Genomic DNA, 12,877 nt, shown 5'->3' on the forward strand with positions numbered 1-12,877 from the left:
GCGCCCCCCTCCCCTAAATAGACAGGGCGCCCCCCCTCCCCTAAATAGACAGGGCGCCCCCCCTCCCCTAAATAGACAGGGCGCCCCCCCTCCCCTAAATAGACAGGGCGCCCCCCCTCCCCTAAATAGACAGGGCACCCCCCCCTCCCCTAAATAGACAGGGCACCCCCCTCCCCTAAATAGACAGGGCGCCCCCCCTCCCCTAAATAGACAGGGTGCCCCCCCCTCCCCTAAATAGACAGGGCGCCCCCCCCTCCCCTAAATAGACAGGGCACCCCCCTCCCCTAAATAGACAGGGCACCCCCCTCCCCTAAATAGACAGGGCGCCCCCCCTCCCCTAAATAGACAGGGCGCCGCCCTCCCCTAAATAGACAGGGCGCCCCCCCTCCCCTAAAGAGACAGGGCGCCCCCCCTCCCCCAAATAGACAGGGGCTCCTTCCCCCCCCAAATAGACAGGGGTTCCTCCCACACCCTCAAATAGACAGGGCACCCCCCCTCCCCTAAATAGACAGGGCGCCCCCCTCCCCTAAATAGACAGGGCGCCCCCCCTCCCCTAAATAGACAGGGCGCCCCCCCTCCCCTAAATAGACAGGGCGCCCCCCCTCCCCTAAATAGACAGGGCGCCCCCCCTCCCCTAAATAGACAGGGCGCCCCCCCTCCCCTAAATAGACAGGGCGCCCCCCCTCCCCTAAATAGACAGGGCGCCCCCCCTCCCCTAAATAGACAGGGCGCCCCCCTCCCCTAAATAGACAGGGCGCCCCCCCTCCCCTAAATAGACAGGGCGCCCCCCCTCCCCTAAATAGACAGGGCGCCCCCCCTCCCCCAAATAGACAGGGGCTCCTCCCCCCCAAATAGACAGGGGCTCCTCCCCCCCCTCAAGGACTGGGGTAAATCAATCTCCACTTTATCAGTTAGAGACTTTTATATCACCTATTGCTAACGTGCCTTTTGACGTTGTGCTCATTTGGTACCCGATTAAGTAGGTTGTCTTTATTGTCATTGTCTAGTAAATCGTAGGGAACCAGACATTTGCTTGGGGGCCCCCCCTGCAAGGTAAACACCACATCTGCTCATTATACAAGCAACTGCTACTCAAGAAAGTGGTCCCATCACCTCCTTCTCAGGGCAACTCGGACGGGCAACGCCTTGCCTGCGTCGCCCACACCCCAAGAACGAATTAAAAATATTGGGACTGCAGATCAGCCATGGTCTAATTTGAATGACGGAACAGGCTGGAGGGGCTGAATGGCCTCCTCCTGATCCTATGTTCCTAAGGGCTGTGACAGCAAGCAGGCTGGTCCTCCCAGCAAATTCCCAGGTCAGTTTGCAGCATTAACTGACTTCCCTCCCCCTCCTCCTTCACCCAACAAATTAATATTTCAGCAAACACAAATAAATTACATAGTTGAAACAGGATTAATTGCAACCATTTAGCAACTAATGGTCCAAGTGTAAGCAAATTTAAAATTTACGAATTACTTTTTAATTTAAGGTAAGAGAGAAAATCTGGCAGTGTCTGTGACACTGATGTAGCACTGGTGTTTATTCTCAACACGGATGTTACAGGGGTGCAGCTTGATAGGCTAACTGGCCATCTCTGTACCGTAATTTAAAATGTTTCAGGTTTCGGTCAGACAGCACAGCTAGGCAAAGGGACACAAGGGCTACAGCACCCCCTCTAAAGCGCTTTTGGGGTTGGGTGCAGACTTCCACTGCCCTTGGCGTGAAAAAAGTGCTTCCTGATTTCGCTCCGAAAATAGCCCAGCTCTAATTTTAAAATTGCGCCCCCTTGTTCTGGATTCCCCCACCAGCGGAAATAGCTTCTCTGTATCTACTCTGTCGAATCCCTCGATCATTTTAAACACCTTGATAAGATCACTCCTCTCAGGTGGGCTACCTCACTCAAGTGGACTGCGGCTGGCTGAGGAAAGTTTAAAATCTGTAACACGAGCAGCCTTGCTCCGTCACTAGTGCACCTAGGTCTCTGAGTGAACACCGGCAAGATGTGAACTGTAAATAGCTTTTGTAAATTCCCACCTCCACAAATTAGTCGCAAAATTAAGTGGATTAAATTAGACTGAGTAAGCATGATTAAAATTCAATATAAACTTGTGCAGCAAATGGGGAAGATGCCTATTTGAAACCTCCAAAGGTTACCTGGCTTTACTATGAATGTCTTCATCCATTGGAAATGTAGTTAGAAAAGATGTTATTTATAAGTGAGGCTGCTCCAGATTGGCCAGGCCATGAATGAGTGACAATATCAGTATAAAACTTATTTTAATATTACAGTGAGGCACTTCCAGGGCTGGATCTTGTACAAAAAGAGGGAGATTACCCATCGTTCTCCGAAATTAACGGCTCTCTTAAGGGAATTGCAAAAACACATTGGCTTTGAAATGTGCGATTTCCGACAATGGAATTTGGGTAATGGTCCATTGAAGATGGAGAGAAACAGGCATTCGTCTATTTTCCATTAAAAAAAAAGGAACTTTATGCCTTTCATAGACTTGGCAAGACCCGAGCAAGGATATCAGTGCCATTTGGTCCAGAAGGGATTTTGGGGTTAATCTGGAGAACGATGCAATGAAATTAAATTTAGTTTACACAAAGTTAACTCCCAGGAACACACAAGTTATTCAGGCCAATTGTGATGTGACAAACTGGTTTATTTTACATGAAATACGTGAATGAACAATTTTCACAGTGAGGTTTGAGGGGGTGAAATAAACCAGTTTGTCACATCACAATTGGCCTGAATAACTTGTGTGTTCCTGGGAGTTAACTTTGTGTAAACCAAATTTAATTTCATTACTCATTTGGGCACAGTTCTACATCAGGCAATGAACGTGCCAAGTGACCCCCTTGGGCTTCACCCTACAGTGCGTGCTCTCGAATACCTTTCCGTTAGCGTGTAGCGGGACTGGGCCTGTAGCTAGAGAACCAAAGGGCAAATTTTTTTTTTGATGTTACGCTAGGTAAATCTCATTGTGAAAATTGTTCATTCACGTATTTCATGTAAAATAAACCAGATTGTCGCATTGCAATTGGCCTCATCCCCTTGAGTGATCACACCGCCTTCTGGAAGATAGGAGAACTGCACTTGGTGGCACTTACAAGATCCCCAGTAGCCAGTGCATTCCACGAGGGGACTTATTGTTACGGCCTCTGGGTCATGCTATCATTTAGTTGCATTTTGGACACGAAAGGTAAACTCATGATCACAGGGGGCACTATTTCCTTTGAAGGTGGAGACTGTCCTTGTCGTTCGGGCACAGTTCTACGTTAGGCAGTGAACGTGACAAGTGAGACACCTGGGCTTCATCCTACAGTACCCTGCTCCTGAATACCTTTCTGTTAGTGTGCAGCCAGACTGGGCCTGTCCTGCGCTGGACATGCCCCCGCGCTCAGTTTACGCCATGCCTGGCTGCACCTAACTCGTTCCCCAAAGCACTGACTCAGCCCCTCCATCTGGACACGGAGAGGGACGGAATTATTAAGCGAGCAAGCGGTCATAATTCCAGCAGCTTTTGCTGGGTCACTACCCCCAGCCCGACCCATTGCAGTTATCACAGCTACGGGATCCACTGCATTCGCTCAGATCTATCACCTTGTCCAGCACGGTGGAACCAGAGGACACGGCCTGCGCTTGAAGGGGGGTAAATTCGAAACTAATCTGTGGAAACAATATCTCAGTGGGCGAGTGGTCAATCTATGGAACAGGCTCCCTAGGAAGACAGTGGAAGCAGTCAGCATTGCCTCACTGAAATGCAAATTAGATAGGTTTCTTCCAAAAAATAACATTTTGGGATGCAGTATGTGAGTAATTTGAGACAAGACATGTGGTGAGTGTAACATGCTTGGAAGAAACAAATGACTTTGGATCTTTGGTTCCCAAAGCTCTCCACCACTGGGGGTTCTTCCTCGCCTCATGTCTGGGTCTGTTGTACACTAACTGATAGAGGTCGGTTGCTATGATTAGACAACAACTCCTTTATCATGAGACTACCAGGATGCTCGACCGTGAACTGGATGGACTACGGTCTTTTTCCATCTGGCAATTCCCATGTTCCTAAGGTAGAGCCAACACTTTTGAAAAGAGCCAGAGACCGAGACAAACACAGGACTTAGTCCATCCCGGCCAAGGACTTTTTTTTTTGCTGTGTTATTGCATCGAGTTAACTAGCAGCGACTTACCTGAAGGCTTCAAGGACAGTTTGCTCAGGCAGGTGGGGCGTGACATCTGCAAACGCCCTTTTAAAATCCTCCACCGTCAAAAAACCACGACCTGGGAGTGAGATTGAAAAAAAATTAAGCAAACAACAACAACAACGTGCAAACGTCCCAAGGGGCTTCACAGGAGCGTAATCAGACAAAAATTTGAAACCAAGCCACATAAAGAGATATTAGGACAGGTGACCAAAAACCCGGTCAAAGAGTTAGGTTTTAAGGAGTGTCTTCAAAGAGGAGAGAGAGAGAGGTAGAGAGGTTTAGAGAGGGAATTCAAGAGCTTAGGGTCTAGACTGGGTTAGATGAAGTAAGGTGGGAGGAGGCTTGTCTGGAGCATACACACCGGCATAGACCAGTTGGGCCGAGTGGCCTGTTTCTGTGCAGTAAATTCTATGTAATCAGCCGCCTCCCTATAACCCCCTTTCACGTAAAGGTTACACTCGGTCCAAGTGCTAAGGCACAGGAGATCGACTAGTGTACGGATGGAAAATAAAAGACACGGAGTATGAAGTCGGTCGCTTGCCATTTTAACAGCTGCCGCCAGACACAAAGACTGCTGCAGTTTTGATCTGAGAGACAAGTGGGAATAAGGCGCCTGACACAGCCTCTCTTGAGCAGCTTTTCTCCCAGCGCCTGTTAAATTGCTTCTGCTACATACAGTAAAAGTGGTACCGACATTAGCGCAAAGTGCCGCCGTGCGACAAGGCGCGAAACCTACAGTGCACGTCAAACGCCGAGAAGATCTGCCTCATCTCGTCGTAGCGGTCTTGAGCTGCCATCTTCCTGCTCATTAAGTTCATGAATTGATCCAGGGGCATGCCTATAAAAGGGAAAGTACATGATAAATCAATGATCTGTGTACACAAGCTATTCCTCCCTCCACCCGCCACTGTGGATCAATTTTTTTTCCAGAGCTCTTAAATATTAATTTCTATTGAGATCAGGAAGATTCCAGGTTCAATTTCTAGGTGGCGTAGTTAGCTGATCTTAACCATAGTAGTGACCACGATCGGCCTCAGGTCACCTGTGCTAGAGAAGGGGGCAAAAGATCAGCAAGGAACACTACTTCCTGATCATACACTGGTTGCTGCTCAAAAGTGCACGTGTGTTGGGCCCGAGCAGCTTGGCTGTGACGCCCACTACAGTTAAATAGACGGTCAGCTTGCTCAGACTGGGCTCGTACACGAAGGACCTCTTGGGAGAGGTGCCAGAAAGCAGCCAGTGCTGAAACCCTCATCCATGCCTTTGTTACCCCCAGACTGGACTATTTCAAAGCTCTCCTGGCTGGTCTCCCATCTTCCACCCTCCATAAACTTGAGCTCACCCAAACTCTGCTGCCCGTATCCTAATTCGCACCAAGTCCCATTCATCCATCACCCCTGTGCTCGCTGACCTACAATGGCTCCCGGTCTGGGAATGCTCGATTTTAAAATACTCACCCTTGTTTTCAAATCCCTCCATGGCCTCGCCCCTCTCTATCTCTGTGACCTCCTCCAGCCCTAAGAGATCTCTGTGCTCCTGAAATTCTGGCCTCTTGCGCATCCCCGATTTTAATCGCTCCACCACTGGCGGCCATGTCTTCATCTGCCTAGGCCCTAGGCTCAAGAATTCCCTCCCTGAATCTCTCTTACCTCTCTCTCCTTTTAAGACTCTCCTTAAAACCTACCTCTTTGACCAAGCTTTCGGTCACCTGTCCTAATATCTCCTTATGTGGCTCGGAGTCAAATTTTGTTTGATAATCGCTCCTGTGAAGCGCCTTGGGAGGTTTTACTGCGTTAAAGGCGCTATATAAATGCAAGTAGTTGTTGTTGTTGAGTGAGCATCTTCAGTATGTAACAACTTGCATTTCTATAGCTCCTTTAATGAAGTAGAGCATCCCAAAGTGCTTCACAGGAGCGTTTTCACGCACAATATGACACGGTGCCACATAAAGAGATAATATGACACGGTGCCACATAAAGAGATATTAGGACAGGTGACCAAAAGTTTGGTCAAAGAGGTCGGTTTTAAGGAGCGTCTTAAAGGAGGAGAGGGAGGTAAAAGAAGGAAAGAAAGATTTGCATTTATATAGCACCTTTCACAACCTCAAGATGTCCCAAAGCGCTTTACAGCCAACGAAGGACTTTTTGAAGTGTAGTCACTGTTGTAACGTAGGACACGCGGCAGCCAATTTGCACACAGCAGCCAATTTGCACACAGCAAGGTCCCACAAACCATGTGATAATGACCAGATAATCTGTTTTAGAGATGTTGGTTGAGGGATAAATATTGTCCAGGATACCAGGGAGAACTCCCCTGCTCTGCTTCAAAAGAGAGGCGGAGAAACTTAGGGAGGGAATTCCAGAGCTTAGGGTCCAGACAGCTGAAGGCTCGGCCGCCAATGGTGGAGCGAAGGAAATGGGGAATGCGCAAATTGCACAACATGCTGGTAAAACGACGAGGTTTCTGATGGGATGTTAAAAGACCGCATGGGTTCTTAGTGACATAACATCACTGCAAAGTGATATATTGCATGAAAACACTCAGATTGTCTGATGTGATAAGGTGTTATATAAATGCAAGCACCTTACATCAAATGGTCTTAAGAGCTAGCTTGGCTCAGTGGTCACACTCTCACCTGATGTCAGGAGGTTGTGGGTTCAAACCCCACTCCAGAGACTTCAGCACATAATCTAGGCTGACACTCCAGTTCAGTACTGAGGGAGTGCTGCACTGTCGGTAGGTGCCGTCTTTCAGTTGAGACGTTAAATTGAATTGAGGTGAGGCCCCGTCTGCCTGTTCAGGTGGATGCAAAAGATCCCACGGAATCATTCAAAGAAGAGCAGGGGAGTTCTCCTCCATGTTCTGGCCAATATTTATCCCTCAACCAACATTACCAAAAACAGATTAACTGGTCATTCATCTCAGTGCTGTTTGTGGGATCCTGCTGTGCGCAAATTGGCTGCCACATTTCCGACATTACAACAGTGTCTACACTTCAAAAATACTTCACTGGCTGTGAAGTGCGTTACCTATATGTGATTTCTATCCCACTTGATAATGAACAGTGCAGCTGAAAATGGGAGCGTCAGATGTTAATCTTCGGTGGCACATAATTCATGTAAAACACAGGGTGTATTAAACATTTTTTTTCACTGATGTGCCACAAAATTATATTGTGGGACCCCATGGTGGGTGAGACCCCACTGCGGGTGAACGGCCTCCACGAGTCAGACTCTCACTTTTACGCCATGTCAGGATCCGGTGGCCATCGGAGTATTGGGCTTCGCTGTGTAATGCAGAGAACCAGGCTGCAAAGGCACGGGGCCAGCTCTCAGCATTTACTTTACTAATACCGGTGGCTTCGATCCAATGGCGCATATAAAGAATCAAATATTCGTCGGTCTACGATTCCATCAGCTCCCCAAATTATGGCTCGTTGAGGCTTAGGAGCTTAGCCAGCGGCGGCCCCCCCGCCCCCCAGCAGTGTAATCCCGCCTCTCGTGTCGAATAATTGCCTTTACTTTCACCGCACACGGGCACTATACATTCGTGCCACAAAAGTGCCAAGCAATGAACCTCTTCAACATCCTGGGGGTCGCCACTGACCAGAAACTCAACCGGATCAGCCCCATAAATACCATGGCTACGAGAGCAGGTCAGAGGCTGGGTATTCTGCGGCGAGTGACTCACCTCCTGACTCCCCAAAGCTTCTCCACCATCTACAAGACACAGGTCAGGAGTGTGATGGAATACTCTCCACTTGCCTGGATGAGTGCAGCTCCAACAACACTCAAGAAGCTCGACACCATCCAAGATAAAGCAGCCCGCTTGATTGGCACCCCATCCACCACCTTAAACATTCACTCCCTTCACCACCGGCGCACTGTGGCTGCAGTGTGCACCATCCACAAGATGCACTTCAGCAACTCGTCAAGGCTTCTTCGACAGCACCTCCCAAACCCGCGACCTCTACCACCTAGAAGGACAAGGGCAGAAGGTCCATGGGAACAACACCACCTGCACGTTCCCCTCCAAGTCACACACCATCCTGACTTGGAAATATATCGGCGGTTCCTTCATTGTCAATGGGTCAAAATCCTGGAACTCCCTACATAACAGCACTGTGGGAGAACCGTCACCACACGGACTGCAGCGGTTCAAGAAGGCGGCTCACCACCCCCTTCTCAAGGGGCAACCAAGGCATGGGCAATAAATGCCGGACTTGCCAGCGACGCCCACATCCCCAGAATGAATAATCGAAAAAATATACAAATTAGCCACCACAATTTGTTTAGTCAAACAGAGTTACAAATTCAGAAACAAAGCCAACCTGTAAACAGATTAATCGCATCAAAGTAGATTAATCTGTTTACACCTCACTGGTGCTCCTGGTGACCTATAATTGAATTGCTGGTTGCAGCATTATTTTTTTGGGGGCTATCTTTTTTTTTGGCTGCATCATTGCAACAGTGACGCTGATGAGTATCGAACAGCTTTAATGCCTGCTGTACAACTGCAGACAATGAGGCACAGCATTTAATCAGTGGCTCAGTGACAAAGGGAGCACCCGAACCAGTTACTCTGAGCATTGCTCCACAAAATGCACTGGCATTAATGCAAACAATGTTCTCGGAAAGCCGGTGCTGCACGTGCTTAGTTACAGTACAGTCGACTGAACATTGTTGATGGAAAGGATTCAAACAGGCAGCATGTTACATCAATAGCGATCGGCACCCCCGCCCCTCCCCGACGATTAACATCCATTTTCCTTAAGTGTCAGCCGTGGCTCAGTGAGTAGCGCGCTCGCCTCTGAAGACAGAAGGTCGTGGGTTCAAGGCCCACTCCAGAGACTCGAGCCCATAATCCAGGCTGACTCTTCAGTGCAGTACTGAGGGAGTGCTGCACTGTTGGAGGTGCCGTTATTCAGATGAGATGTTAAACCGAGGCCCCGTCTGCCCTCTCAGGTGGACGTATAAGATCCTATGGTGCTATTCAAAGAGATGGGGAGTTCTCCTCGGTGCCCTGGCCAATGTTTATCCCTCAACCAATACCACTAAAACAGTTCATTTATCTCATTGCTGTTCGTGGGACCTTGCTGTGTGCATATTGGCTGTCCTGTTTTCTACATTACAACTGTGTCTACTCTTCATAAGAAATAGGAGCAGGAGTAGGCCATACGGCCCCTCGAGCCTGCTCCGCCATTCAATCAGATCATGGCTGATGTTCGACCTCAACTCCACTTTCCCGCCCGATCCCCATATCCCTGGAGTCCAAAAATTTTTTAATTCAATCTCAGCCCTGAATATATTCAATGTCTCAGCATCCACAGCCCTCTGAGGTAGAGAATTCCAAAGATTCACAATCCTCTGCATGAAGAAATTCCTCATCTCAGCCTAAAATGGCCCACTCCGTATCTTGCGACTATGCCCCCTTAGTTCTAGACTCTTTAGCCTGGGGAAACAACCTTTCAGCATCTACCCTGTCAAGCCCCCTCAGAATCTTATATGTTTCAATGAGATCACTTCTCATTCTTTTAAACTCCAGAGAGTATCGGCCCATTCTACTCAACTTCAGCATTTCAATGGCTGTAAAGTGCTTTGGGACCTCCTGAGGGCGTGAAAGATGCTTTAGGAATACAAGTCTTTTTTTTAATGATAGTGTTTTTGAAATTTAAGCATTCCATGCATTAAACATTGGTGGCTCAGTTGAGAATTGGCCCATCATGCATGTGCTGGCTCTTTGAAAGAGCTAGCCAAATAATCCCGCTCGCCCTGCTCTTTCCCCGCAGCTCTGCAAATTTTGCCTTTTCAAGTATACAGTCAAACCTGTAAATTAGGGACACCGAAGGGACTTGCATCAGCTGTCCTTTATTTGCAGGTGTCCTTATTTTGAAAAATGGTCAGTGTATGTACAGTGAACTGAATGAGTTAAATATCCCAGGACTGGCTATATCTCCTGAAGCGTCACCTCTTTTTTTCGCCCTCACCTGGGATCGTGCTGAATTCTGGAGCCCTGCCAGCAGGATGTGATTTCAGTTCATTTTCTGTTCATTGATCCCTCTCCCCCATTTTCGCCCGCCCCCCCATTGTTCCCCCTCTCCCCTGTTCCATGAGGGGGACCGCAGGGATCAATGCTTGGGCCCCAGCTATTTTTTAAATTATTCGTTCATGGGATGTGGGCGTCACTGGTGAGGCCGGCATTTATTGCCCATCCCTAATTGCCCTTGAGAATGATGTGGAGATGCCGGTGATGGACTGGGGTGGACAAATGTAAGGAATCTTACAACACAAGCTTGTGATTTTCAAATAAAACTGTTGGACTATAACCTGGTGTTGTAAGATTCCTTACATTTGCCCTTGAGAAGGTGGTGCTGAGCCGCCTTCTTGAACCGCTGCAGTCCGTCTGGTGAAGATACTCCCACAGTGCTGTTAGGTCGGGAGTTCCAGGATTTTGACCCAACGACAATGAAGGAACGGCGATTTTTTCCAAGTCGGGATGGTGTGTGATTTGGAGGGGAACGTGCAGGTGGTCGTGTTCCCATGTACCTGCTGCTCTTGTCCTTCTGGGCGGTAGAGGTCACGGGTTTGGGAGGTGCTGTCGAAGAAGCCTTGGCGATTTGCTGCAGTGCATCCTGTGGATGGTACACACTGCAGCCACAGTGCGCCGGTGGTGAAGGGAGTGAATGGTTAGGGTGGTGGAAGGGGTGCCAATCAAGCGGGCTGCTTTGTCCTGGATGGTGTTGAGTTCCTTGAGTGTTGATGGAGCTGCACTCATCCAGGCAAGTGGAGAGTATTCCATCACACTCCTGACTTGTGCCTTGTAAATGGTGGAAAGGCTTTGGGGAGTCAGGAGGTGAGTCACTCGTCGCAGAATACCCAGCCTCTGACCTGCTCTTGTAGCCACAGTATTTATATGGCTGCTCCAGTTAAGTTTCTGGTCAACGGTGACCCCCAGGGTGTTGATGGTGGGGGATTCGGCGATGGTATTGCCGTTGAATGTCAAGGGGAGGTGGTTAGACTCTCTCTTGTTGGAGATGATCATTGCATGGCACTTGTCTGGCGCGAATGTTACTTGCCACTTATGAGCCCAAGCCTGGATGTTGTCCAGGTCTTGCTGCATGCGGGCTCGGACTGCTTCATTATTTGAGGGGTTGCGAATGGAGCTGAACACTGTGCAATCATCAGCGAACATCCCCATTTCTGACCTTATGATGGAGGGAAGGTCATTGATGAAGCAGCTGAAGATGGTTGGGCCTAGGAGACTGCCCTGAGGAACTCCTGCAGCAATGTCCTGGGGCTGAGATGATTGGCCTCCAACAATCACTACCATCTTCCTTTGTACTAGGTATGACTCCAGCCACAATATATATCAATGATTTGGATGAGGGAACCAAATGTAATATTTCCATGTTTGCTGACGACACAAAACTAGGTGGGATTGTGAGTTGTGAGGAGGATGCAAAGAGGCTTCAAGGCGATTTAGACAAGTTGAGTGAGTGGGCAAATACATGGCAGATGCAGTATAATGTGGATAAATGTGAAGTTATCCATTTCGGAAGGAAAAACAGAAAGGCAGTGTATTATTTAAATAGTGATAGATTGGGAAATGTTGATGTACAAAGGGACCTGGGTGTCCTTGTACACCAGTCACTGAAAGCAAACATGCAGGTGCAGCAAGCAGTTAGGAAGGCAAATGGTACATTGGCCTTCATTGCAAGAGGATTTGAGTACAGGAGCAAGGATGTCTTACTGCAGTTATACAGGGCCTTGGTGAGACCACACCTGGAGTATTGTGTGCAGTTTTGGTCTCCTTACCTAAGAAAGGATATACTTGCCATAGAGGGAGTGCAGTGAAGGTTCACCAGACTGATTCCTGGGATGGCAGGACTGTCGTATGAGGAGAGATTGGGTCGACTCGGCCTGTATTCACTCGAGTTTAGAAGAATGAGAGGTGATCTCATTGAAACATATAAAATTCTGACAGGGCTGGACAGACTGGGTGCAGGGAGGATGTTTCCCCTGGCTGGGGGTCTAGAACGAGGGGCCACAGTCTCAGGATACGGGGTAGGACATTTAGGACTGAGATGAGGAGAAATTTCTTCACTCAGAGGTTGGTGAACCTGTGGATTTCTCTACTACAGAAGGCTGTGGAGGCCAAGTCACTGAATATATTTAAGAAGGAGCTAGATAGATTTCTAGACACAAAAGGCATCAAGGGGTATGGGGAGAGAGCAGGAATATTATATTGAGATAGAGGATCAGCCATGATCATATTGAGTGGCGGAGCAGGCTCGAAGAGCCGAATGGCCTACTCCTGCTCCTAGTTTCTATGTACCCCCCCTCTCCCCCATTCCCCAGTCTTCCTCCCCGCACCCCCGTTCCCCAGTCTCCCTCCCTGCGCCCCCAAGTCTCCCTCCCCCTCCCCCACTTTCCCTAGTCTCCCTCTCCCTCCCCCCAGTCTCCCTCCCCGCGCCCCGTTCCCCAGTCTCCCTCTCCCTCCCCGCGCCCCGTTCCCGTCTCCCTCTCCCTCCCTGCGCCTCCGTTCCCCAGTCTCCCTCCCCCTCCCCGCGCCCCCGTTCCCCAGTCTCCCTCTCCCTCCCCGCTCCCGTCTCCCTCTCCCTCCCTGCGCCTCCGTTCCCCAGTCTCCCTCCCCCTCCCCGCGCCCC

The 12,877-nt window shown here is 49.2% G+C and overlaps 1 protein-coding gene across 4 annotated transcripts in view; it reads right to left on the reverse strand.

The window, feature by feature from the left end:
- The window catches only part of efcab11 (EF-hand calcium binding domain 11), a 114,201-nt gene that overhangs the window by 70,647 nt on the left and 30,677 nt on the right, over nucleotides 1-12,877 (reverse strand). For all 4 annotated transcript variants that reach the window (XM_067992062.1, XM_067992061.1, XM_067992063.1 and 1 more), the window contains exons 4-5: nucleotides 4,949-5,050; nucleotides 4,198-4,288 (exon numbers count right to left, since the gene is read on the reverse strand). In XM_067992062.1, coding sequence (XP_067848163.1) covers nucleotides 4,198-4,288; nucleotides 4,949-5,050 — 193 coding nt within the window. The remainder of the gene's footprint in view (nucleotides 1-4,197; nucleotides 4,289-4,948; nucleotides 5,051-12,877) is intronic.

This window comes from Heptranchias perlo, chromosome 10 (genome assembly GCF_035084215.1).
Source record: "Heptranchias perlo isolate sHepPer1 chromosome 10, sHepPer1.hap1, whole genome shotgun sequence".
Taxonomy (NCBI): domain Eukaryota; kingdom Metazoa; phylum Chordata; class Chondrichthyes; order Hexanchiformes; family Hexanchidae; genus Heptranchias; species Heptranchias perlo.